The sequence below is a fragment of the Oryza glaberrima genome, chromosome 6 (genome assembly GCF_000147395.1).
Source record: "Oryza glaberrima chromosome 6, OglaRS2, whole genome shotgun sequence".
Lineage (NCBI taxonomy): Eukaryota > Viridiplantae > Streptophyta > Magnoliopsida > Poales > Poaceae > Oryza > Oryza glaberrima.
This window is the reverse complement of record NC_068331.1, coordinates 26163807-26190494: the sequence shown is the minus strand read 5'-3', so window position 1 is coordinate 26190494 and position 26688 is coordinate 26163807. Positions and strand designations below refer to the sequence as shown.

General features: G+C 45.3%; 4 protein-coding genes across 4 annotated transcripts; 1 reads left to right on the top strand and 3 right to left on the bottom strand.

The window, feature by feature from the left end:
• Positions 1–1168: 1168 nt before the first annotated feature.
• LOC127777553 (MADS-box transcription factor 30) lies at positions 1169–4467 on the bottom strand. Its single transcript, XM_052304160.1, has 8 exons — positions 4316–4467; positions 4023–4229; positions 2806–2881; positions 2496–2660; positions 2301–2342; positions 2168–2209; positions 1638–1825; positions 1169–1541 (listed from the first exon to the last, which is right to left on the bottom strand). Exons 2-7 carry the CDS (start codon positions 4208–4210, stop codon positions 1817–1819), a joined length of 522 nt encoding a protein of 173 aa, XP_052160120.1. The 5' UTR covers positions 4211–4229; positions 4316–4467; the 3' UTR covers positions 1169–1541; positions 1638–1816.
• Positions 4468–9170: 4703 nt separating this feature from the next.
• Positions 9171–14483, bottom strand: LOC127775541 (nuclear transcription factor Y subunit C-4). The gene is made up of 2 exons (XM_052301797.1): positions 14238–14483; positions 9171–10387 (listed from the first exon to the last, which is right to left on the bottom strand). Exon 2 carries the CDS (start codon positions 10344–10346, stop codon positions 9594–9596), a length of 753 nt encoding a protein of 250 aa, XP_052157757.1. The 5' UTR covers positions 10347–10387; positions 14238–14483; the 3' UTR covers positions 9171–9593.
• Positions 14484–15876: 1393 nt separating this feature from the next.
• On the bottom strand, positions 15877–19450 carry LOC127776048 (putative receptor-like protein kinase At3g47110). Its single transcript, XM_052302365.1, has one exon. The coding sequence runs from the start codon at positions 19415–19417 to the stop codon at positions 16232–16234; it is 3186 nt and encodes a 1061-aa protein (XP_052158325.1). The 5' UTR covers positions 19418–19450; the 3' UTR covers positions 15877–16231.
• Positions 19451–20512: 1062 nt separating this feature from the next.
• On the top strand, positions 20513–22859 carry LOC127777711 (uncharacterized). The gene is made up of 2 exons (XM_052304324.1): positions 20513–22351; positions 22461–22859. Exons 1-2 carry the CDS (start codon positions 21227–21229, stop codon positions 22563–22565), a joined length of 1230 nt encoding a protein of 409 aa, XP_052160284.1. The 5' UTR covers positions 20513–21226; the 3' UTR covers positions 22566–22859.
• The last annotated feature ends 3829 nt before the right edge of the window (positions 22860–26688 follow it).

Sequence of the window (26688 nt, the reverse complement as noted above, 5' to 3'; positions counted from 1 at the left end):
GCATAAAGAATAGCACCATAACCTGCCCAACTGGACGAACTCTTATCCCAGGTTAAATTCCGAAGAAAGGGGCCCAAACAAGATACCAAGTTGAAAACCCTAATAGACGTCAATAGCCCTAATCGCAACTTCGCAATGAACTCACAAACTAACCACCAGCACAGCCGAACCAAATCGCACAAAAACCGCGAACACCATCACCATGTCACATATGCAATCGTGCAACCACGAGCCCGAGCGCGATTCGGGTGTAATTAAAGGAATCGCGACTAAATTCAACTTGGGATCACGAAGGGGAGAGCGGGGAATCAACGAAATGGGAAAGGATCAAGGCCGTAGCGGTCGCGATCCCTCCGACCCAAACCCTAACCCCCACCACCAATCAATCAAACGGTAAACGCAGGAACGGCCGCAGCACCACCACCACGGCTGGATCGCAAACAAAATTCCCCCACCAAAAAAATTCAGGAAGAACCAGACAAAGGCTAGGATTTAGGGTTTCGTCGAGTCGCCGAAGGAGAGTATATATACCATCCCAACCACGGAAGAGGCGGCACGGAGAACCGGCGGACGAGGGGGGTGGAGACGCCGCTGCGGCGCGATCGCGATCTGGAGGCCGTTCCGGCCGCCGCGTTGGCTCTAGGGTTTGGGAGAGAGAGAGAGAGGAGGCGAGGCGGCGGCCATGGCGACGGCGGCGCGGCGTAGAGAGGGGAGAGAGAGGGGGACAAGTGGTAGGGAAGCTTCCGCGAGAAGGAGGCCTCGCCTGGTGGTAGCCAAGGACGGTGAAGGCGGTTGCGGGCCCAAGAAAAAGAGCCTTTCTGTGCCACGTGGCAACCGAGACGTGTCCGTTCTAGCGAGTTGGCCAGGTTTGAATTTGATTCAGCGACTGACAATGTGGTCCCACAGGTAGGAACACAAAAGGTTGAATAATGCTAAAAAAATATATTACGAGGTTAATTTATCACGTAATCATCAACACTAAAATACACTCCCAGTGGTTAATACATTGTACGAGATTAAGTTCATGTTTGTTTCAGCTTAAAATTATTTTAATCTAGATTATTAAATCAGATTATTCTAAGCTAAATTATAATAAGCTAACATAAAATAAGTTGCAAGTTGTTTGTTTCTCCGAATTGTTGAAGTCATTTGAGGGTAGTGGGTCTTTAGTCACCCAATAATCCGGAAAAAGCTACGCTAGAGAAGATTATTAGATTATAGTAATCTGGCTTACAGATTATAATAATCTATCATAATAATTTACTTGTTTGTTTCAGCTTACTTCTAATAATTTAAATTATAATAATCCTAAGCTAAATCAAACATGGCAAACGAGTAGTGCCATTCTTTCATCCCTATCACTAATTCGCTATGTTCCATTGTTTTATCTAAACATAACGACGACTATTTCATCTCGAGCTATTGTAAGTTCACTATGCTAATGCTGTCTTAGTGCTAGATTACTGCAAGGACGTCCATGAAATCCACGTCCACCAGCCACCATATAGGCTGTTTCAATTGACAAGTCAGCGATCCTCAATCTGCAAGGAGAAGAATAATGTGCAACAGATTAGCTAACTGATCAGGGCTAATTGTGCTTAGTGGAATATTAACCAAAGTACTCCTTGATTACCTACCAGAGCCGCAGGTCAGGCTGGTCGCCGTCGTGCGGCTGCGGCCACAGCTGCAGCAACGTGCTCGACGCCGCCACCCCCTTCTCCTCCTCCTCCGGGAAGAAGCAATTGAACGCCGCCGCCGGCAGCATCGTCAGCGCCTCCATTGCCGACGCCTCCCCGGAACCAGGGCTCTGCCAATTCTAACTCATCTAAAGCCGAACAAATTGAGTATTATAATACTCCTAAATTCAACTTCCACAAGTTAAAAAAGAATAAATTAAATTGGAAATAGTTAACACGCATTCACAGTTATATTTGTCATTTTTTTACAATTTATAAAAGTTGAATTTAAACTTGTATGTTTATTGAGTGAAATATTTTCATATTGATCTATCTTATCAGTTTTTTTAAAAAAAAATTTGATAACTATTTTACATGACACGTAAGAAACAAGAGGATATATTCACTCGAGTCATGAAAACATTTTAGGAAGAACTCGAAAAGAAATTAAAGCCAATGCAGTGGCATACTACTAGGAGTATTTTAGTTACCATGCGGCACAAGAAATTGTTCTGCTCATGCACGGTCTGATGCTGCATTTCATACAGAAAATCCATATATTTATTCAGCTCACCACTCATCAGCAAAAACCACAACTGCGACTACAATAAGGGAGTAGTGTACCATGCGACGCATATCCTCCAGCTGCTGGCTCATGAGCTCATCCTGCACACAAGCACCTCATGCAGTTAACGCATTCTCTCATACAAACTCTAATTGTGAATTTGTGAGCAAAGAAAATCGTTGGACTTTATATTCCATAAGGATTAGATGCTGATCTGCACTAATCCTCTGCCATATATAAGCAAGTGCTAGTACCTTCCTCGCATGAACTTTGCTGAGAGATGATTCAAGCTGCAGCTGCAGCTGGCTGAGCTCATCCACTGTGGCCACAGATGACAGGTCTTCTCCCGTTTGCCTCCTTAAACCGGCTTCGAGCTGGTCGATCTCTTTCCTTAGCCTTGTGATCTCCATGACCATTTGCTGCAAGGCAGCATCACACATGTAGATTAGTTGTAGAAATGAAGCTTTGAGTGATTGGGAATTTAGTGTGGGACATAAAATGCCTTTCAAATAGCTAATTAAAAAAGAAAAAAATAATAACATGTGCTAGTTTCAGTTCGGTTACCACAACATCACGGTTTGTCTCCTGAAGCCGGGTGTTTCTGGTGGTGATCTCATAACGGTGAAACAGCTCCATCAAGCTTAACAAAGCATAATCAAGTACTACCTACTTCCCTAAATGTTTGACGCCGTTGACTTTTTTAAATATGTTTGACCATTCATCTTATTCAAAAACTTTTGTGAAATATGTAAAACTATATGTATACATAAAAGTATATTTAACAATAAATCAAATGGTAGAAAAAGAATTAATAATTGCTTAAATTTTTTGAATAAGACGAACGGTCAAACATATTTAAAAAAGTCAACGGCGTCAAACATTTAGGAATGGAGGGAGTATGTTACATCCAGAAACAATATTATTACTGGTACATTGGACCAATGAAGTGAACTTATACATGTAAAAGGAGTATTAGCTTCTAGTAGTACTAATCGATGTGGTCATTGGCACCGCTTAATTGAAAAATGCACTATGCAGCAAGCTCTAGAACATGAATCAAAATTTCAGGATGCCAGAAAAGATTAAATCAGAAAGAAAAAGCAAGCTCTAGAACATGAACCATCTAAAGATTTCTGGTGATAATGTTGAATGCAAGGAAAGCGATCCCAATTTCTCAAATCCACTACCAATCATTCAGTGACACAGGCCATGAAGAACACTACCCATTTGATCGAGATGTTAATCGAACAGTACCCCCAAAGATTTCTCTGGAATGCTGAGTGAAATATCTACTGCAACAAATAATTGCAATGCTAAATTTCTGAATTAATCATCGCACACACAACCAATCACCACAAAGAACTGAAAACTATGCTAAGGCAGGCAGATATATAGAAATCAAGATTAGAGATCAGCAGTTCAGCACACTCTTAACTCTTTCTTTCTTTCTTATTTCTTTTAAAGCAGATTTTCCATTGTCATTTCATCATAAACAAATTAACAAGAAACAGAGATACTCCCTCCGTTTTTTAATAGATGACACCATTGATTTTTTCTCATATATTTGACCATTCGTCTTATTCAAAAATTTTATACAAATGTATAAGATATAAATCACACTTAAAGTACTATGAGTGATAAAACAACTCATAACAAAATAAATTATAATTACGTAAATTTTTTAAATAAGATGAATAGTCAAACATGTGAGAAAAAGTCAACGGCGTCATCTATTAAAAAACGGAGGTAGTAGAAGCTAGGGCCGGGCGGCGGCGGCGCACCTGACCGGCGGGCTGCAGAAGTCGAAGAGCTTGCCCTTGTCGGAGAAGACGACGACGCCGACCTGCGCGTCGCACAGCACGGCGAGCTCGTGCGCCTTCTTGAGAAACCCAGCCCTGCGCTTGCTGAACGTCACCTGCCGCCTCGTCGCGTCCTCGATCCTCTTCATCTCGATCTTCCCTCGCCCCATCGCGACCTCGCCTCGCCGCCTGTCCATCGAAACCAAAGAAAGCCCCAATCAAATCGCTTGAATTAAACGGGATCCGACCACACTGAAAAGATTTCTGCACTTAACCTCGATGAACAAGGGCAGTCAAAGAAGTGCTAGCTCCAATCCAAGACGGACAAACAGAAGGAGTGAGCAGAGAGGAGAATCAAATGGTGTTCTTCTCTTGATTTCCTTCTCTGTTTTTTTCTCTCTCTTTCTTTTTTTTTTCTTTACCTTGGCTTGTGAGACACTGGAACGGCTTCCTTCGAGCTGAAGGAGAGGAGCAAAGCAACGAAGCGTATTTATAGGCCGCGATCTCCACGGCACTAGCACTGTACCCAACCGCCTGAGTTCACCAATGGCTGTAGCTTTCGTTCGGGCGCCTGAGTATTTGCAGTACAGTTCGTTCGCTCGCTCGCTCGCGCGCGAAAATGCCAGGAAGTTTCAAGTTCGGAACGAAACGTCGCTCGGATGTCGCTCTCCGCGGGTAGACGTTCGTCGCAGCAGCAGGCAGCAGGCAGCATTGCAGCAGGAGAGCAAAAGCAACGAAACGAGGCCAATGGGCAAAAGCAACAACGGCTGTCTTTAGTTCCACACCAAAATTGAAAGTTTGAAGAAATTGAAATGATGTAACGGAAAAGTTAAAAGTTTGTGTGTGTAGAAAAGTTCGATGTGACAAAAAAAGTTGGAAGTTTCAAGAAAAAAAGTTGGAATCTAAACAACGGCTGTGTTTAATTCCACGCTAAAATTGGAAGTTTGAAGAAATTTAAACGATGTGACGGAAAAACTGAAAGTTTGTATGTGTAGAAAAGTTCAATGTGACGAAAAAGTTAAAAATTCGAAGAAAAAAGCTGAAATCTAAACAGGGCCAACGTCGTCGGGCACAAGAAAAATTCAGAGAGATCACCTCAACACAAACGTTGGTTGGACTTGGGCTGTGTTTAGATCCAAAGTTTGGATCCAAACTTCAGTCCTTTTTCATCATATTAACCTGTTATACACACACCTTTTCAGTCACATCATCTCCAAATTCAACCAAAATCCAAACTTTGGATCCAACTAAACACAGCCTTGGATTGGATCAGTGTGTCACCATCGCGCTGGTCTCTAACCCAAAAGCAGCATACGAGACTATGGGTAATTTTTAAGATAATGGAAGTTCTATTGAACTCAGGGTTTGTTTAGTTCCACGGTAAAATTAGAAGTTTGACTAAAATTGAAAGTTTGAAGAAAAAAGTTAAAAGTTTATGTGTGTAGGAAAGTTTTGATGTGATGGAAAAGTTAGAAGTGTGAATAAAAAGTTGGGAACTAAACCAAGGGCTCAGTTGAAAATTTGTGTTCTGAGAATACTTTCGAACTCTGTATCACGATAGTGCACACAACCAAGTGACCACCACACTCCTGCACACTTAGTCTAAGTTCTTTTTCTCAACTCCAAACTTCAACTTCCTCGTTTCCGTTAGCATGTTTTTCAAATTGTTAATGATGTGTTTTTTGCAAAAATTTCTATACATAAGTTGTTTAAAAAATTCATATAAATCCATTTTCATGTTTATAATTATTAATACTTAATTAATCATATGGTAATGAGGTTTCTCATTTACGTGCACTAAAAATCTATCTCCAAAAGGAGAGATCGAACGGAGCCTTAAAAGAAGAGAGAAAATCATAAACAACTCTCGAGATCAAGGTCTTACAACTCAAAGACTATGTCATCACCCAAATGCCGGGTATAAAACTCCTTAATCACTTGCTCTAAATATAGATAAGTGAAGTGACAATACCATATAAACCGAGCTTTTGGAGAAATAATCAAGAAAACAACCTGCAAAGGAAAATAAACCGTTTTCCCATAAAAACAACATCATTCCTTGAGAGTCAAAAATTGCTCAGCACGTTGTTATCGTCTCTAGTAAAAAAAAAAATGTTCTAAACTTTTTGTTATGTGCAAAATCCATTACCCAAAGATATGCGATGCGTTTATGGACGATCAAATACGACTACGAGTATACTCCCTCCGGTTCTATATTAATTGACGTTTTAGACAAGGTTGAGATAAACTTTTATAACTTTGACCATCAATAACTTTAAAAATATTTAGTTTAAAGGAACTAGAACAACATGTATAGATTTATCTTTCAAAGCACTATAATAAAAATAAACATTTATTTATTTATTATTTATATTATAACAGAAAAATAAGGTTAAAGATATATTTTGTAGATCGTGTCATTGTCCAAAATATTAATTAAAATGAAACCGGAGGGAGTAGGAGCGTACTAGGTGCTACTGCGTTTGACTTTGACTGGGAGCGCAGCGTTAGGGTGCATCACCATCAAGTTCGTCTCTCTCACTCTGCTTCTCACTACTCGTAAACAGAGAGTAGGCAAGCATATGAAGCAGCTAGCACATGGGAGTGTAGGCGGTACTGCGCTTGAACTTGTCTCTAGGGATGGGCGGTGGGAGAACCCGGGACCGTTAGCTGTGTGTGCATCACTGCATATTTGCATGCAGTGCGTGACGAATTATACTTGTGAATTTTAAGTTTGTAAATTTTTCAGTTGTAAAATACACCGTTTACCATTTTTCTTAGTTAGGAATGAAGCCCGCGTATTTACAAGACAATATGCATCGTAGGTTACTTTTGAGATACTTATTGTTTTTAATAAAAATGCCTTCGAGTGGTCAAAGCGTAAACTACCTAATTGTAAACACAATTAATTGGAAGTGCGGTCTAGCGGACCATGCAAAGGCAGGCAGGTTCGATGAGGCTTCCGGCCTTCCTTATCTCTCGGCAAGGTCTTCTCACCTGGCTGAGGTCCTAGCTAAAGCATGCCGTTTGTGGCAAAACGCAAAAGCGAGTAAAAGAATGACGTGTGGGTCGTCTGGTCTTCTTTTCAACGTTATAATGGGTCTGTTCATTTTGATATTATTTTTAACCATACTATTTTTTAAAATTATTAAAAAATATCTACGTTTAGTTTGTTGCTAAATTTGGTTAATACATAAGAAATCATACTAAAATTTTAACAATATTGTCATCTTGCTAAAATTTTGGCATTGTCAAAAACTTGGTAAAGTTTATTTTAGTTACAATCTGGACAGACCCAGTGTCTTGTGATGTTAGATTTGTTGGTCCGTGTACTAGGGGAGAAAAATCTTTCGTTTTTCGTGCAAATGTTTTTGGGACTGTTATCAGAAAATAATAAAAGAATAAAGAAAAATGATACGTTTATCGGAAAAAAAAAAGACAAACGGACAAGGATACGTTAATCGAATGAAAATAAGAAAAAAGAAAGACGGACAATAATTGTTTTTGCAAACATAAGATAGCAATAAGAAACATGCACATGCATGGGCATCATAGCGTAGGTAACGAACTACAGTTCTTGATCCGATGAAAATAAGAAGGAAAATAAACAAACGAACAAGGATTGTTTTTGGACTCGGTATTACTGCATATCCTTGACTGCTGGATCGACAGGAAACGGCCAAGACCAAGCTGGGAGATCAGCATGCGAGCAAAGCTGCAGGCTCGACGTGGCTTCCGGGCTTGCCTATCTCGGCAAGGTCTTCTTCTCGGGGCCTCCGGCTTGGACGAGGAATATTTGCCGTTTGCGGCCAGCCGGCGAAAGCGAACTGAGATTAATGGCTGGCGAGTAGTGACTGGCGTCATGTTTCTTGACGAGCTCTGGTCACCGTGGAGCTTTTGACATCATTAATGCTATGAAGATTTTGCTATGTACTCCTTCTGTCTCACGTAGGCTGTGTTTAGTTTTTGAAATTAGGGAAAAGTTTGGAGAAAATTGGTAGTTTAGAAAAAAAAAGTTAGGAGTTTATGTGTGTAGGAAAGTTTTAGATGTAATGTGATGTGATGGAAAGTTAGAAATTGGGGAAGTTTGGTGTGAACTAAACAGGGCCATAAACTCAATGTAGTATTGGATTTGATGTCTTCTAGTACAACGAATCTGGACAGTAGAAAACGTTCCACCTAATACTAGGTTGAGTTTTTTTTTTTTGAAACAGAGGGAATAGATGTGATGGATAATTGGAGAAAATATTCTCTCAACATAAGCTGGTAATATATTGATGTACCTAAAAGTTTAGGTTAACGACTACAAATTACAGGTGGGTTTATTTCTGAATTTCTTTCAGTTTACTTGTGCTAATTAACTAACTGCTTATACATACATTCCTCGCAAAAGATACTCAATCTATTAACTTGTTTTTCTTTTTTTTTTCAGAGGTAGTTACTTGGCTTGGTTGCATCGTGCCAACGGTAAGAGTAACTGAGTACGCTCCCCCACGCCCAATGCACCTATACTGCCTCCGTTAAAAGAAAAAATCCAATACGAGATGTTATGTTTAAATTCATAGTATCAACACATTTCGCGCTAGTTTTTTTTTCCCTGACAGAGAAAGATACCCTTGTACACGCCCTAATAAGCCAGCGTAATGGGTTAGGAGACATCATGGCATCATGCATTTGTACACTACTTTCTGTTATTTGTAATGTTTATTCCGAACTTTTTTTCTATTTTACGTGTACACTACTTTCTGTTATTTACGAAGAGACCACAGCTGTATAAAACGGCTTGACTACACTCCAAGACCATACTAATCAGCCCTCACCATGGACAGTACCGTTTCATTTATTTTTTTTTTCTTTGACCCGATTGCATTAGATTAACAAACAAGCACGGAGCTATAAGCTACTAAAACACAATGCAAAATTGCAAATATCACAGCGCACTAACGATAAATCATTCAAATGGTGGAAAAAATCAAACAAAATGGTTAGATTAATATAGGGCTGCATGTGAATGCCACAAGACCAGTTTTACCAAACCATTGTAGGCTTTATAAACTGTAGTTTTCTACATTACCTTGGCTATGAGTTGTCTGTTTACTAGCAAATCAAGAGTACGCTGGGGATGTATCCCCCACCTGTCTTATTATTTCATTAAAAACTCATCGGGTATGTGTTATGGCAGATGCCACGAATGTAAAACATTTTCATTGTCTAAACAAAGAAGATTCCATGAAACCATGCAAACATGAAATACAGAATGACCCACATCAGAGCTTACAAACGTTGGCATGGGCAGTTCAACCACATTAGGTTCAATATCAATGGCCTCGCAAAGGCCAACTTTTGGATTGACAGGAAACGGTATAGTAACTGAAACCCATTAGTCTCATACTCTCATGTCATAAATCCTTTTCCACTACAGCAGAAATGCAACTACCATGAGAGAATCCTAACCCTATTCATAAATTCAGAATAGACGACAACCTGGCTAAAAGTAAAATTCTGAATCAGGTGGTAAGCTTCTTGACAATTCACAGGGATCATTTACTCTTCTTAATCACTTTGCTGCTCTGCAGGAGGCTCTTCCTGTTGTTCCTGAGGATCCTGCCACAGATACCCCGGATGACCTTGCTGACCACCATACGCTATTCCTGCACCTGGGACCTGCTGCTGTGGCACATAGTAGCCATACGGATATGAGTCAGCAGGGACACCCAAGGGCGGCAATCCAGCCCTAGGGAGCCCAACTCCCTCCTCCTTCAAGTCATCCCTGGGAACTATATCTACCAAGAAATCGTACATATCCGTCCTGGTGATGGCAGCTGCTATGTCATTCTTCTGCAAGGTACGGCGCTTGTTCTCCTCCGTGTGCATCCATGATCTCAGGGTCAGCTCCAGTATGAATATCTCACATGCTTTCGCAAAGATCACAGGAGCCTCTGCGGAGATCATGCGAACGTCCTCATCTGCCTTCATGATCTTCTTTATCCTAGCAAGTGGCAAGCTGTGGTTCTTGAAGTCAGTAGTTTGTTCAATATCGGCCAGACGTTCAGCCCAAAACTGCTGGAGTTGACGCTGTTGCTGCTGCTGAAGCTGCTGGTGAAATTGCTGGGCTTGCTGATAGACGAGCTGGTGCTGAGCACTCAGTTGATCTGGGTTGGCAGGGAACGACGGTGCTGGCTGTGAACCGGCAGGAATGACAGCAGGAGCTGTAGGCACTGTTGCTGCAGGCGGGTATGCAGGGTACACTTGTGATCCACCAGCAACAACACCAATTGCCGGCTGAGGTTGTGATGATGGCTCCATGTCCTCTCTTGCTTGTCCCAAAACTTATGATATTTCCAACACTGCAAAAATAACAAACATTGTCAGTTGCATTCTCGATTAGGTAATAGTCCTAGCCTCCCATGTTACAAACTAATAAATTGTGCAGATGAATCGATCTGCTATAGTTTTACTTTTAAGTTCAATGTCTAAACTTGTTCTGAAAAATAGTCATCCGACATAAGATGCTAGCATCAGTTTTATGTACCAGCAGCAGAGCAGGGAATTCATAATTGAAGAAATCAGCCATTAGTAGACATACTAAAAAATTGCAGATATAAGTAACTGTAAGCATGCATGATGCATCACAAAAGTGTAACTAAAAGGATCTTGTAATAAAGTCTACAGGAGAAAATCATCGAACAGAATGTTTGATCAGAAAGCAATAGCAATTAGCAACCATGTTTGGTTCCTTAGCCTACCTTGCCTAGCAAGGTTAGCAGTTGGTTGGTTAGATTTTGGGCACATTTTTTCGCGAATACACATAAGCTTTGTGTATCATTGTATTAAGATTTTGGGCACAGTGAGCAACAAATTCCTTGATTTATCTATCATATCCTAGGAAGACTTTCTCTTTCAAGCTTTACCTAGCCAAACTCCCATCATTTAGTACTTCAGCACCTACCAATTTCATCCTTAGCACAAATTAGCAATACCGGTTCTCCTGCTAACCTTGCATAGCCAAATTCTAAGCCACTAGTACTTTAGTACCTTTCCAAATTCATCTTCAGTGCAAATAAGCAAGCCCACAAAAGGTGACCCTTGATAGTGTTTATTTATGAAAAAGAAAATAATATGGTCAGCAAGAATTTTCAATGTTTGTCTGAAAGCCTCCCTGTATGATAACACACACGATTAAGACTGTGAGTTGTATTAGTAGTCATTAGTGGCCACGGGGTTTCTTATTGCAAACAGGCCCCACAGGTGCCCTGCAAAGCATAGTTAATTCTTCAATAGTTAAATATTGCCCCAAGACAGTGACAAGGGGTGGGAAAGGCTGAGGCTCAAAAACATTTGAATAATGGCAGTACCATACTTGTATGATATTGCTATCTAAAAGCATGATCAATATGAGCACGCATCAAAACAAATAAGAAGTTGATGGCAATGGATACAGATATCTGAATCAAGGATAATCATGCACATTTTAAATTATGATAAACTAGCATCACATCCCATGAGTTGTGATGGATCGAAATAAATATACACAAATTTTGAGTTTAAACAAGTAATCATTATCTAATCTAAATAATTGTATACATATAATAATGCAAGATCAACCGATAACTAATATATGCATATGCAACAGTGAAAGAATGCAATATTTTACACAAATAAAAAATCCTATAAACAGCACATGTGTAGATGGTCTATTCTAAACCCATTAATGAAAAATCTGATCATGCATAGAACCAGAACCAATTCCTCTTTTTAAATAGTATTGATGGTCTCTCTTCTATGCATAGATTCAATAGGACTAATCACAATCCACATACATACCCGCATCTCCTTCAGGCACAATACTTGTAGCACAAGGCTGTCAAGACTAAGGATTCCAAACTGTTAACACATCTAATAGATCACGTGGGGGCTATTTCAGTACACGCTGCTAATAACATCTAATACATGTAGGAGGTATATATTCCTCAGTGTACTACAAAGGAAGAACAGATCTAGTAGGTCATAAATAAGGCAACTATTACAGTATAGTTCTAGATTTCCAGTTATGCTACACAATCAGGCGAGTTAGGGCATACAAATATATAATCAGTAGTAGGTCTGTGACTGCTTGAGTACTAGCTAACAATTTTAAAAACCTTGGTATTTGTGATATTTGTTAGATAGGCAATCAAAGTCAAATGTATGTAGGAAACAGAAAATTTTAATCAAACAGGCCAAATTCATATCTGAAGGATGTTCCTGATTGTACATTGAACTGCTCACCCCCCTCGATCTATGCATTTATTTCGCACACGCACAGATATAAACACTACAAGAAATATATCTGATCATCTGAAACAAGTTTCGCTAGACCAAATCATTAAACTTATCTAAAGCCAGGCTATTGCACAACTAGATTTAAGTGGAAAGTTGGCAAACAAGCTAGTACTTACCGTCTTATGCATGCAACGTAGATTCCTTATGCACCTGAATTTCTCCTTTTCAATTTGTACAAGTCTCAATCAACAAAAGGGTATATATATAACTCGATGATGGGAAAGTCGCAGTTATCGGATAAGCATGATTTGGTATTGATATGGCAGTAATTAAAGATATGGGTCCACTTCCTTTTTTTGTTACTTTCTAGACCTTTTCAGAGGATAAAAATTTGCCATCGACAATTTCGTGACTCAAACATTTTGGTTCACAGGGGACTTGTGACCTGAGCATTTTTTTCTGACAAGCGACAACTGAAACTAACTAATAAATTATGCTAGGTTACGAATGTAGCGATGGACCAGATATAACACAAGTGGCCCAACCTGACCAAGCCCCACAAGGATTTGGCCTGCTAGGTATGCTCAAAATTATGTCAGTCAAGGCCCAAAAAATATCATTAAACTGGGCTAGTGAATATGTCAAGGCCCAAAAAATATCATTAAACTGGGCTAGTGAATGTGTCAAGGCCCTTGTACTCTTCAGCCTAGCTTAAGTTATCAGCCTGTCTTCAAGGAAAATTAGTCCAGCTGGAGGTTGCAATGTTGGGTTGGGTCCCTACTGAGTTAGGGGGTAGTAGGGCTTGAGATTAGAAACTTTTATTTGATTACTTCCAGTTAGAGGATTTTGCTAACAATGCCAATTTTGGCATTATTCTCAATAAAATTTAATTCATGTTCTGTTCTTATAGACTTGAATTGAATTACAGCTGAAGAAAACTTTGTACAAATCTAGTGTAGACAATCCGTTGACTCTCTTAACCTACAAAATACACTAGGGCAGAAATCACCTATAGGGATAAATGTGTATCGCTAGCTACAATTCCTTCCCATTACAATCTCATATTTACTATTTTCTGATTTATGTATAAACTCTCAACGAACTTTGATGGAAAAAGAGGTACATGGAGATTGTTATGGTTTTTAACAACGTGGCCATGAGATAACCGATATAAACAATTATGTTTGGCCACTAAATTCAAGTATGTTGGAACGATCTAATTAATTTGATCAAAATGCTGGATTATTGTGTGAACTTTCAATTACCGAGTAAAGACATAACCTAAGGTTCCTACAACAAAAGTTTGTCCTTACCAAGATAGCAAATGTAGAAAGGTTTCTAGACAAGAAGCAATTGCTCTTCACAGAATGGATGAAGATAAGCCATGGGATCATGGATATAATCTCAGAACAGGGGAGAAAACATTAGCCTTGCAAAATTAGTACTCGGTGTATATGCAAAACTACCAACTCTACTGTTGGCATACTTGGGCAGTTCAAAATCACAAGATCTTCAATACAATTATACGGTCGTATTTCCTACTGTTCAACAAACAGATACTTCATATAGGATTTTTCCCCCTACTGTTTTCCATAACAAAAACTTGTGAATGCATGATTCAGATTCCGTACAAGCAAACAAAAGCACAAACGGATTAACTGTTGGACCGATCAATCACTTATTAACGACAATGATCCCAACAATTTGACCCCCAATTTGACCAAGGAGACACAGCTATCAGACGACCACTATTTTTAGTAGTCAAACTACCATCGGATTAAATCACGCATACTTTTTTCCTAACAAATGTGGAAAGCAATAACTTATACACCACCACGGACGGCTTTGCCCAACGTGGCGAGCTGAACCCCCCAACCCGACATGCATATATTTTTTGAAATTTCGGAAACACAAAAACTGATGTCCGATTCATACCCAGATGGAGGCAGGCAAGGCAGGAACGAGGAGGTCGCCGCGCCGCCCCTCCAACCCTGCTCGCCGTCGCCGCCCGCCGTGCGCGGAAGCAGAGGAGCCCCGTCCACACCGCGCCTGCGGAACTCCTCGCCGGCGACGCCGCGCCCTAGCTCCGCCTCCGCCTCCGCAGATTGGGAACGGAGAGAGAGAGGAGAGGAGAGAGGGGGGAGATGGATCGAGAGAGAGGCGGAGGTGGGGGAAGTAGTCTCTCCACTTCCTCTCTCTGTTCTTAAATTCTCTTGGGAGGGAGAGCTCGCCTCCCATTGGAGGGAACACCTGGCGGGTTGGCGGGTCCGGATCCGACACAGGTCAAGTGCCTGTGGTGTGGGGCCACATGTCGGTGTCAGAGGATGATGGATGTGTGCTCCTCCTGCCGTGCTGGAAGATGCTTTTAATTAGCTCGTGTTACTGATGATTATTAGTTGTAGTAGCTCGAGTTAGTTGGAAAATGGCGGCAGATGGGAACCGTACAAGGTAGTTGGTTAAGTATTGTTTGTATCGAAAGCTCCAATTATTGTCACTTGGTACACAAACAGTAGGGGCTCATGCCTTAACCATTCTTTGTTGCGTAGGGAGTACTTGTGTAGGGTAACTAATAGCCAAAGCATCACAAATCACAAACCAGAACTTGACAGAAAATTGGCCTTTTTAACCAGCACCTGACAACCAGCCAATTTTCTGTTACAGCACAAAGTACACTGTTACAGCACTTGACAAAAAACAGTGGGCCTGATCGGAACTGCTGGCTGCTGCAGCCGTCACGACTGTGGCCGTTTTCAGCTGCTGCTGCTGTAGCTGATTTTTAGCTCTCGCAGCCGCAGCGGCGGCAGCAGCAAGCGCTACCGATCTCTCTCAGTGTTTGACATTTCCGACCTCTTTAAAAATAAATATTTTTTATACAATTTTATAAAGCTACTTAAAATCTGCAAAATTTTTACTATCCAAAAGAACCATTTTTTTATGCTACTGCTATTTACATTGAGGTGTTGCTTTGTTGGCAAATGGTAAATCACACTGAAACTCTGAAACCCGATCATATATACCTTGACAGCGTGAAATGGCTCGATTAATTTCTCTAGGATAAGAACGAATTCGCAAATGCTCCTCCTACGGTAAACAAGCACATCACCATCCAGGGTGCGCACGTACGCAGCACATTGCAATTACCTTTTTTTTTCCCTTGCTTTTTTGCAGCTAGTGAGTGGAGTAGTGACCAACTTATCCACAGCAAAAGCAAGCAAACCATGGACGCCATCGTATGCACGTATATCCAATTTATCCAGTGCTGTGCTAATAAACTGTTAATCCGTCGCATTTATGAGGCATCTTCAACGGTTTCACGCTGGCAATGGCAAGTGACAACGCAACGTCTCCTTTTTCCTCTTATGCTCTCACACTTTGTTCAGCAACGGCGATAGCAAGAGGATGAATCAGCAATAGCCACTAGTTCTTTTCTCGAACGCGCGAAAGAATTGTACGTCAATATATTAGAAGAAAAAGAGTTTTAGTATACAATACAATCGCCAGGCCTATGCCGGAGGGGAAGAAAGAAAAAAAACAAGAGGTAAAAGAAAAGAAAAAACTACTGCGAAACAAAGACTACTCCAAATAAACAAGAGGCAGGACTAGTTCAGTCTAAAGGCCCATTTAGGCCCAGTTACTGATCAATTTCCCAGGCCCATTATATTCTGGAATCTGGACATAAACAGAACAATCTATTCTGAAATCTGAATATGCAGAGTACATCCATTTTCTGTCAGTACAGTACACTAGGTAAATCAAGAGATCAGAGCTCCTGAATTCCATGGATTTTACATTTTCATTTTTTTTTACTCCACAACAGCTTGCTCGAAGCCTCGAATAGTGATAGAATTCGATGCCGATGACGTAGTAATAATTATCCATCGACTAATTCGGCTGTCAAAGTTCTACAAATAATCAGTATACTGTCCTACTTATTTACCACAAGCACGAAGGCAAGCGTCTCTGATGAGGCGCATCTCGTCGGCGGCGACGCTCATGGCCATCCTCTCGTAGGGAGCTCGCCGGGAGCAGCTGAGCCCGACCCTAATGGCGGATGCCAAGCAATCGCGCACCGTGACGCGCGCCTCGCTCTCCTCCTCCGACGTCGTCGACGACGCTGCTCCGTCGAGCTCCTCGGCCTGCAGCAGCAGGGCCACGTCGAGGATCTCCTCGATGTTGTCCGGGAACGCGCCGGCGACGAACTCCGGCAGCGTCAGGCCGTCGCGGAGCTCGCCGTCCGTCGGCGCCTTCCCGGAGAAGATCTCGAGGAGGGTTATCCCGAAGCTGTACACGTCGCCGGAGGCCGTGACCATCCCCATCGTGCCGTACTCCGGCGCGACGTACCCAATCGTGCCGCGTATGCCGATGGTGCTCTCGGTGTTCGCCGCCGCGGCGCCATGGCTGGCCGGATCAAGAAGCAGCTTGGCGAGGCCGAAGTCGCCGATGCAGGCCGTCATGTCCTCGCCGAGGAGAACGTTGCTCGGCTTGAGATCGCAGTGGATGATCGGAGGGTTGCAGCTGTTGTGGAGGTAGTTGAGCGCGTCGGCGATGTCGACGGCGACGTCGAGCCTCTGGATCACGCCCAGGCCGCCGGCGCCGCCGCACCATTTCCCGGTCTCCGTATGCTTCGCGCGATGCAGCCACCTATCGAGGCTGTAGTTGGGCATGAAGTCGAACACCAGAGCTCTGAACTCGTTACCCTCCATGTCGATGCTGGAGCAGCAGGTGACAATGTTGATCAGGTTCCGGTGCTTGACGCTGCGCAGCGCCTCGCATTCCGCCATGAACGTCTTGGAAGCTCCGACTTGCCGGAGGTCGAGCACCTTCACGGCCACCACGGCGTCCTCGCGCGCGAACTCCCCCTTCGTCTTCAGTGACAGGGTCCCCCTGTACACCGACCCGTACTTCCCGGCGCCAACGAGGTTGGCGTCGGCGAAGTCGTCGGTGGCTTTCGCGAGCTCGGCGTACGTGACCCTCGGGTAGTAGTTGCCGTTGAGCACGCTGCGAGCGGCGGCGTTTCCGGTTCTCGAACTCCTGATCTTGCGGCGCCACCGGAGCGCGGCGAACATCACGGCGAAGCAAAGGGCCGCCGCGACGACAGGCAGAGCGATCTTGAGGAAGAGATGAGCTCGTCGTGTGGAGTTGCCCGGCGCCGGACATGGCGGCAACCGTAGCCGCGCCGCGCCGCCGCAGAGCGCGGTGTTCCCGGCAATCCTCAGCCCGGTCGTGTTCGCGAACACGCCGTGGACTGGAACCTGGCCGGCGAGACGGTTGTAGGACACGTCGAGCTCCATCAGCGAGCTCATGGTCGCGAGGCTCGCCGGTATGCCGCCGGACAGGTCGTTCCGCGAGAGGTACAGCTCTTGCAGTCCCGGCATCCCGCCGAGCTCCGGCGGAATGCTCCCGGACAACCTGTTGCCCGTCAGGTTCAGCCTCCTGAGCCCTTTCAGCCCACTCAGAGATGGCGGGATGCTTCCGACGAACACGTTGCCGGCCAAATCAAGGAACTCCAAGCTCTGGCAGCTCTCCAGCTCGGTCGGCACCTCGCCGGAGAAGCGGTTCCCCGACAACGCCATGAACGCGAGCTTCGTGAGCTGGCCGACGTCGGGAGGGATCGGGCCGTCCAGCTGGTTGTCCGACAAGTCCATCAGCAGCGACAGCGACGAGAGGGTGAACAGCTCACTCGGGACATGGCCGGTGAGCTCGTTGCCGGAGAGGTTAAGCAGTGTCAGCTGATGCAGATTGCCAAGGCTAGGAGGAATCGATCCGTTCAGCGAGTTGCCGCTCAGGTCGAGCTTCAGCAGCTGCGTGAGGTCGCCAATGGCGGATGGCACCGGCCCGGCCAGTTCGTTCTGCTCTAGCAGCAGCTCTCGAAGGTTCTTGAGCTTGCCGATCGCTTCCGGGATCTCGCCGGAGAAGAGATTGGACTGGAGGCTCAACGTTTGCAGCCCGACGAGGCTCTCGATCTCCGGCGGTATCACGCCGGATATGCGGTTGCCGGCAAGGTTCAGCGCCTCGAGCTGCGGCGAGAGGCGGACGACGGAGCGCGGCATCACGCCGGCGAACTTGTTGCCGTCGAGGAGTATCTCGGCCAAGGCGCTGCAGTTGGTCAGGTTGTCCACGAACTCCCAGCCGCCGCCGGCGTCGTCGGTCGCCGTGAGCTGGTTGTTCGACAGCTCCAGCGACAGCGGGCAGAGCGTGCCGATCTCGCCGGGCACCTGCCCAGCGAAGCTGTTGTTCGCGAGGCTGAGAGCCACCAGCGCCGTGGCGTTCGACAGCGACGCCGGGATCGGGCCGGCGAGGAGGTTGCCGCCGAGGAAGAGGTACTGGAGGTTCGGCGTGCGCGCGCCCGCGTCGCCCGGGAGCTCGCCGCGGAACGCGTTGTCGGCGAGCGCGAGGCCACGCAGCGACGTCATGTTGAAGAACCCCACCGGGATCTCTCCGGCGAGGCTGTTCTGCGACAAGGCTAACATGCCGAGCGCCGGGAGGCGCGACAAGCCGTCGGGGATGGAACCTTCCAGAAGGTTCTGGTCGAGCTCGAGCCGAAAGATCTTCGTCAGGTTCGCCAGCGACGGCGGGATGCGGCCGGAGAGCGAGTTGTGGCTGAGCCGGAGCACGGCGAGGTTGGGCAGCGCGCCGAGCCACCGTGGGACGCCGCCGACGAGGTTGTTGTTGTTGAGGTACGCGACGGCGAGGGCGGTGCAGTTGCGGAGCGCGTCGGGTATCTCGCCGGCGAACGCGTTGTCGCAGAGGCTGAGGTACCGCATCCGCCGGAGCCGGCCGAGGCCGCCGGGGATGCTCCCGGAGAAGGCGTTGGAGGTGAGGTTGAGCACCACGAGCCGCGTGAGGTTGGCGACGGCCGGCGAGAGCTCGCCGGCGAGGCGGCCCATGGACACGTCCAGCGACGTGACGCGCCCCGCCGTGCAGTTCACCCCCGGCCACCGGCAGAAGTGCACCGTCTCGTTCCACGACCGGAGCACGCCGGTCGGGTCCGACGTCACGCCGGCCTTGAACGCCATCAGCGCGTCCCTGTCGTCACTCTCCGCCGCCGCCGTCGCCGCCGCCAATGGCAAAAGCAACAGTAACAACACCGGTGCAACTCCAACTGGCATTGCCATGCTTGCTAGTATGAGCGATGAATCTATCGAACTTTTTTTTTTTTATCTTCTTCAGTATGCAAATTTGTTGTGTGAAGTTGGGGCTTTATTTGTACTAGGTTTGCATGGGCGGGAGTGTGCCACGATATTCCAAACTTAGCTAAGGTGTTCGGCTGGCATGTACCCTTGCCGTGATGGAACAACTGGTCACATAAAAATCCGTACACAAAGTATAGTGAATGACCGAATGAGTGTAGCAATGCATTGGAGGGAATATTGGATTACATAGGATAGTCAAACGAGGAACCTGCTGTTCTATTGACCACTTGCTACGCGAGAGAAGCAGACGTCGCGGCCAGAAACCAAGTCAAACGAACTGAAATTTTTGAAAATATTTGGATTGTTTTGACCCTGATAACACCCGGCTGGAGCTGGACAGCTCGGTCTTTGCTTGCTGGCGGCCTAAATTCCATCAATTCGTCCCAGGACAACTGGATCGACGGGTTGACTTTTCAATGGAACACTTGTATCAACCTGGTCGACAGGATGTCGTTACTCTACTTTTTCATTAATCATCTGGTGACAGTTGACTTTTTGTGTGAGTGACAGGGTGCTTGACCTGGTCGTAGCCCATAGTAGGCCAACTCAGCATTTTTAGTGGGCTTGGTTGGACAAGTGGGCCAAAAGTTGTAGCCCTATATAACTAAAACGGCCCATTAGTTAGAGCCAAACCCAATGCAGGCAGGAGGCAGCCCTCCCCTGAACCAAACATCCGAGATTATATTTTTTTAATAAGTTCACTTGAACTCCCTTAACTACTCATCGAATCTGATTCGTATTCTTAAACCGACCAGATATATTGATCTCTCAACTATCAAAATGAGTGTAATTTGACTTTCTCGGTGGTTTTGGAGGACGGTTTCGCTTACATGACATTTACATGACAGTATTGACTAGTTTTAATTGTTGAGGGTACCATAATATGGTACAGATAAGTATATAAGGAAGTGGTCTTTTTTTTTTCTCCACATTAAACCGATTTCTAGCAGCCGTCGGATCGAGGGCAAAAATAATAATAAAAAACCTAATTGGACCAGCAAATCTTGGAGGAAAGAAAATCCCCAACTCGTGGGGGCTCCATGTCGTCGTCTTCCTCCTCGTCCCATCACCTGGTGGCGCCGCCATGGTCGGGCACGGGCAGCTTCGCCTGCTACCATGGCGAGGAGGGGAAGCGGCCTCACCCCGACGAGAGCGCAAAGATCATCACGTCGATCAAGAGGTTGTACGACGAGGCGGCGCGGCGGCTGCCGATCGACGAGATCACGGAGCTCGTCGGCTGCATCTTCGAGGGCGGCCACTGCCTCGGCCTCGCCGACCCCGTCGGCAACATCATCCTCAACGCCATCGCCCACCACGCCTCCGGCAGGGCGGCCGCGGCGCCGCACCTCGCCCTCCCTCGCGAGGAAGGCAAGTCGCTGTGGGGTATCCTCGCCTCCCGCTCCTACGCCGGCCTCGTCGCCTTCATGTCGTCCTACTTCCGGTACATCTCCGACGAACAGGCTAGGCGCTACCTCCACCTCGCCGCCCACGATCGACCTCCCCCTCGCCGTCAGGCTCGTCTTCCACGACCGCCGTCGTCGGTGCCAGCGCCCACGCTTGCTCCCCGACGGCGGCAAGATCAAGGCCGCGCTCAGGGTCGCGGCGCTGAAGGCGGCGCACCCCGCGCCCGACGAGCTGGCGCGCCTCATGACGGTGCAGTTCCCCGCCGGTCAGCTCTCCCCTATCATGGCCTAACTGCAAGGGAGCGAGCTGCTCACCGCCGGCGACGTCATGGACATCAAGAACTTGCTAGGTCATCAATGGCCGCAGGTCAACATAGACTTCTTGCGCCGTCCGTACGGCCTCGGCGGCGGCCAAGATGGCACGGTGACGCTTCGAACCACCATCGGGGAAGATGGCCGTGTTGCCCTAATCACGATCGCTGCAGACGCAAGCCGCATCGACTCTCCTCAACTCGGGTACATCTCCGACCTGACGTTCGATTGCGAAACCATGGAGGCGAAGCTGTCCAGACGCTTGGCGGGTGTGACGCGCGCGGCGGACGACGGCGACGAGGCTGCCGGCGCAGCGCTGAACTACGACCTCTCCCCATGCGAGCACATTCTGTCGCTGAAGATGTGCCTCCTCGACGCCATCCATGGCTTCTACATCCGGGCGCTCGCCGTGCTCCCCGCCGGCGACGGTTGGACGACGACGCGGCGGCGCGGCCGCTTCATCCGCTCCCTCCTCGCCGCCGGGCACTGCTACGGCCCTCTCGACCCCGCCTCCAACATCATCCTCAACACCGTCTGGTACGACGCCGCCGCTCCTCCTTCGCCCGACGACGAGGCTGACCTACCGGGAGACATCTTTGACACCGACGCCATGCTCCGTGTGGAATGCCGTTCACTGGACGGCCTTGTCGCCGCCGTCCGCGCCGCCGCCGCCGCCGCCGGCAAGCCGATCTCGGAGCATGAGGCGATCGAACACCTCTGGTCCAGGCAATGCGACCTCACCGAAATTCTTCAGAACAGCAGCAGAGAGAAGAAGAGAAACCCCTACGCCGCCGCCGGCGAGGCTTCCGATCACCCCCAGAGCGCCATGATCGGGTCATTCCTCGTCTCCCTCTCCGGCGAGAACCTCGACTGCCTGCGCCAATGGCTGAAACCCGCGCGAGATTTCGGTTCCTCCGGCTGCGTGATCTCTGACGTTGATTGGGAGAAGCTGAACACGATGATCCACGGACATCAGCCAATCCGAGGACTGAAAAGAAAGAGATCATCATCTGAAAACCCACTGCATACACAAGCCCTGTCAGAAATATCAACGGTGAGATCAGCCTTTGTGAAGCGAGAGAAGTTTCTTCGTGCCAAGTTTGAAGAATTGCTAGGCACCTATTGCAGACAACATCCTTGGGTAATCAAATTGGGAACAAATTTGAACTCCTGCTCAAATTTTCGATTGCTTATTTGACTAACTTTTCTTTTTCATCCACTGGATTGTGAACTTGTGATTGCTGCTGCAGGAACGAGCTTTGTTCTGGTCCAGCAGTTGGTACCTCCAGGTACTGGTACCACAGGTACCAAACGAAATCTGGCCGTTCAATAAACTGGGGTACGATTGGAAATGAAGTAAAGCAGCCAGCTAGCGTGCGACGACGAAATCTCCTCATCTTCACAGGCATATCCGAGTCGCCGCTGCCGTCGCATTCTGCTCTCCTTGACGCATGACATCGTTCCTCAGCTCGCTCCGTCGCGCACGTCTCTGTCACCGCCGTCGCTGCCACCTGTCCTCCCCCCCAGCCCCAGCGTGTCCTTGCTCTGCGGCAACGATAGTGGGGCCGATGGCCGACGCTGCCGCAACATGTATCCTGACGCGCCGGACTTTGTCGCCACCGCCGCTGTAGTCTGCATCCTATAATTGTTCCGGAATGGAGGTTGTGTTGGAGCTTTTCGCATGAGTATTGATTTTGTGTTTGTCTGACAAATCAACCTGAAGCCATTTAGGCAAATCAACTTCATGCTTCTCTTTTTTTTTGCGGGGAACTTCCTGCTTCTCAATTTATTCCTGTATGTATCTTTCTTGCTCAAAAACTGTTCAACCAAATCAACCATCGTCGTCGCTAGCAATGACCCGTGGAGTGATGCCGTCGTCGCCGAAGACAATTATCGGAGCACTGCCACCGCAGTTGCAGATGATCCCTGGAGCACCGCCGTCACTACCGATAACTCCTGGAATGCTGCCGTTGTCGCCACTGACAACAACTCCTGGAGCACCGTTGTGGCCACAGAAGACTGGTGGAGCGCACCGTAATTCCTGAAGCGTCGCCGGCTCGCCGCCACTGTCGTAGATTTTCCTCTGCAAAGCCTTATCCAAAACACGAATCAAATCGACGAAATTCCTTTCCAATGTGCAAATACAATTTTACCCCTCCACCTCATTCCCCTTTGGCAGGTACCACGTAGGGAGTAAATGGTACCTGAAGGTACCAATTGATGTCAGCCATCCGATCATACCTATCCAGTTGTCCACATTTGGTACCGGGCTTCACTGCTCGACAGTAAAAAAACTCAAAAGATTACTATACATGTTTTGGTGAGTCACTAAGCCCTTTACGATATTATCTTAATGTATTGTGTACTATGTTGAAGAAGTGCAGCTATGGTAGTTGGTAAATATATGTAATTTTGTCAACATAAATTAAATTAGAAGTAAATTACACTTTGGGCTACATATTCTTACTAAAGTTTTACTTTAGACCACCTTTATAATGTTTTTTTTCACTTTGAACTAAATATTGTTGTCAAATGTTTCGACCAGGTGGCCCGCATGTAAGAGACACATAGACAATAGAGGTGGTTAGTCTTATTGACATGTGGGCCACCCAATTCAAAGTAATAACATTTGATAAAAATACCTAATCTAAAGTTAATAAAGCACTTCAAGAGTGGTTCAAAGTGAATTTTTGGTAGAAATATGTGGCCCAAAATGCAATTAATTTTAACAGACTATGGTAGTGGACCAATCGTGTGCTATGGCTCTTAAAATCAGTAACATCCACTTTCTGTTTTTGCCTTAAAATGAATACAATGATAATGCAGCAATCATATACATCTAATTTTGGATGGCATCTATACTTTTCTCTTATCAGACTTTTTACACCGATCTATCTCCATTGTATATCCTCACCTCCCATTTTATTTTGGCTCTGTAAACAGGTCGATGCACCTATTGGTACAATCCAAGCAAAATTGTTCATACACCCTGCGGAAATCATAATCCGGCCAACATTTTTTTTAAGATAATGGAAATGGGTTACATCTCCGGCCTCTGCCCGTAGGCACACAGTCAAAAAGTCCAGAAGTGAATAGAAAAGAGCTTAAAAAAAAGTGAGATGGGACAAACCCCCAACTTCTGCCGATAATATGATCTACTAAAATCATATTTTTTTAAATCACGTAGATTCTATCACGAAATTCTGTAGGTACTACGCCATCCAAACCGGAGTAAAAGTTCCTTGGCTACCAATTCCAAGCGTGTAGCACCATTGCGCATAGTATTCTGTTGTTCCTGTGAAAGCATCATACACCAAGAGTGGAGCTAATTGGAACACATGAATATAACCTGCATGATGTTAGGCATTTTTTTATGGTTAAAAACCATATCATTACGGCAACGCCAAATTGACCAACATAGAGCACTAGCTCCAAATAAAATTATTTTTTTGTGTGTCTAGGCACTCCCCTTAGCCAGTTACCAAAAATATCTTTTGCATTGTGGGGAGGGGGAATATTGAAGGCAAAGAAGACACATCGCCAAGAAAAACGTGTAACATGACAGTCAAAGAAAAGATGTTGGATGGTCTCTTGTGTATTACAAAAACAACATTGCTTGTTTCCCCTCCATTTTCTCTTTATGAGGTTATCTTTTGTCAAGATTACTTTTTTTGTGAAGCAACCACATAAATACTTTGATTTTTAGTGGTACCTTTACCTCCCATAAGATCCTCTTGTGGATTCTTACATTGGAATTGATGATCGCATTATACATGGATTTGACCGAAAAATGGCCATTTTTATGTAGCGACCAAATAAAGCAATCCTTTTCATTTGACAGGGTTATGTTAGCTAGTCGAGAAATCAAATCATTCCACTCAACTAACTTTGGTCCTACAATTGATCGTTGGAATGAAACATTCAACGGTGTTGTGCTCATAACCTCTGCCAAAGTAGAATGTCTCTTTCGAACCACATTGTACAGAGAAAGATATTGATATTTGAGTGGTTGCAAGCCCAACCATGTATCTTCCCAAAATCTTATTTCCATCCCATTACCAGGTTTAAAAGATCCATACTGAAAAAATTGATCTTTTACTTTCATTAGGCCAGTCCAAAATTGGGATGTTCCTGGTTTGTGTGACATGTGGGAGAGGGGTTTACCTTTTAAGTACTTGTTGCGCAAAAGGTTTTGCCATAGGCCATCACCATTAAGAAGCTTGAATAGCCATTTGCTCAACAAACATCTATTCATGATATCAAGATTTAGGACACCCAGTCCACCTTGATCTTTTGGCCGGCATATATAATCCCATTTTGTTAACCTATATTTCTTTTTCTGGCTATCACTGCTCCAGAAAAAGCTCGATCGGTAGTAATCCAGTCTTTGAAGTACAGCTCGAGGTATTTCAAAAAAGGATAACATGAACATGGGAAGGCTCGAAAGAACCGAGTTAAGAAGAACCAATCTCCCACCATAGGAGTTATTTTTTTCCCTTCCATGTGCTAAGTTTTCTTTGAAACCTATCCTCCACACATTTCCAATCAGAATTTCTGAGGTTTTCGATAGTGTATGGGGATTCCTAGGTATCTGAATGGAAAGGATCCAGAATTACAACCAAACAGTTGTCTATATTGGTCCTCCATTTCCTTAGCTCCCCCAAAGCAGAAAATTTCACTTTTATGAAAGTTTATTTTCAGCCCAGAGATGTTCAAATACACAAAGAATGGCCTTCATGTTTTTTGCTTGTTCAAAATCATGTTCAAGAAATATTATTGTATCATCGGCATATTGGAGAATGGACAAACCATTATCCACTAAGTGAGGAATTACCCCACTAATTTGGCCATCGGCTTTGGCTCTTTCAATAAGAATGGCTAACATATCAGCCACTATGTTAAAAAGAATTGGGGACATTGGATCCCCTTGTCTCAAGCCTTTGCATGTCCGAACATTCTTTGAATCTGGCCAACATATATGACTATAATAATTTGTATTCCTCTACTTCGCTCCATCTTGGTTTCAAAGAGAAGAAAGTGCCGGAGTCAGACTTCCTATATCTGTTTGATCATGAAGGTGATGAGAAAGTGACAGAGATCTTGAGACAATCCTGTCATCATGAATATGTTTTGGCCCCAACCTTGGTGAAGAATTGGAAGCATCATCAAGATGTTTTGGCTCCGACCTTGCTGGAGAATTTTGAGGCATCATCCAGATTTTTTGGCTCCAACCTGCTGAAGTGGTGATATCCCAATAGCATAGGATGTTCAGAACTGCTAGGAACAAAATATTATTGCTGTACTTGTCTAAAAAAAATTATTTCTGTTGACGTACTAATTAAGCGAGTAATCATGGAAGGAGCAATGAAAAAAAACCCATGTCTGTGTTCATGTTGGTGACTGTCGAAGAAGGTCTACCTGTATGTAAGGCTGTAACGAAATTCTCGAGCGAAGAGACTTACGCTCGTGGTGTTTCTT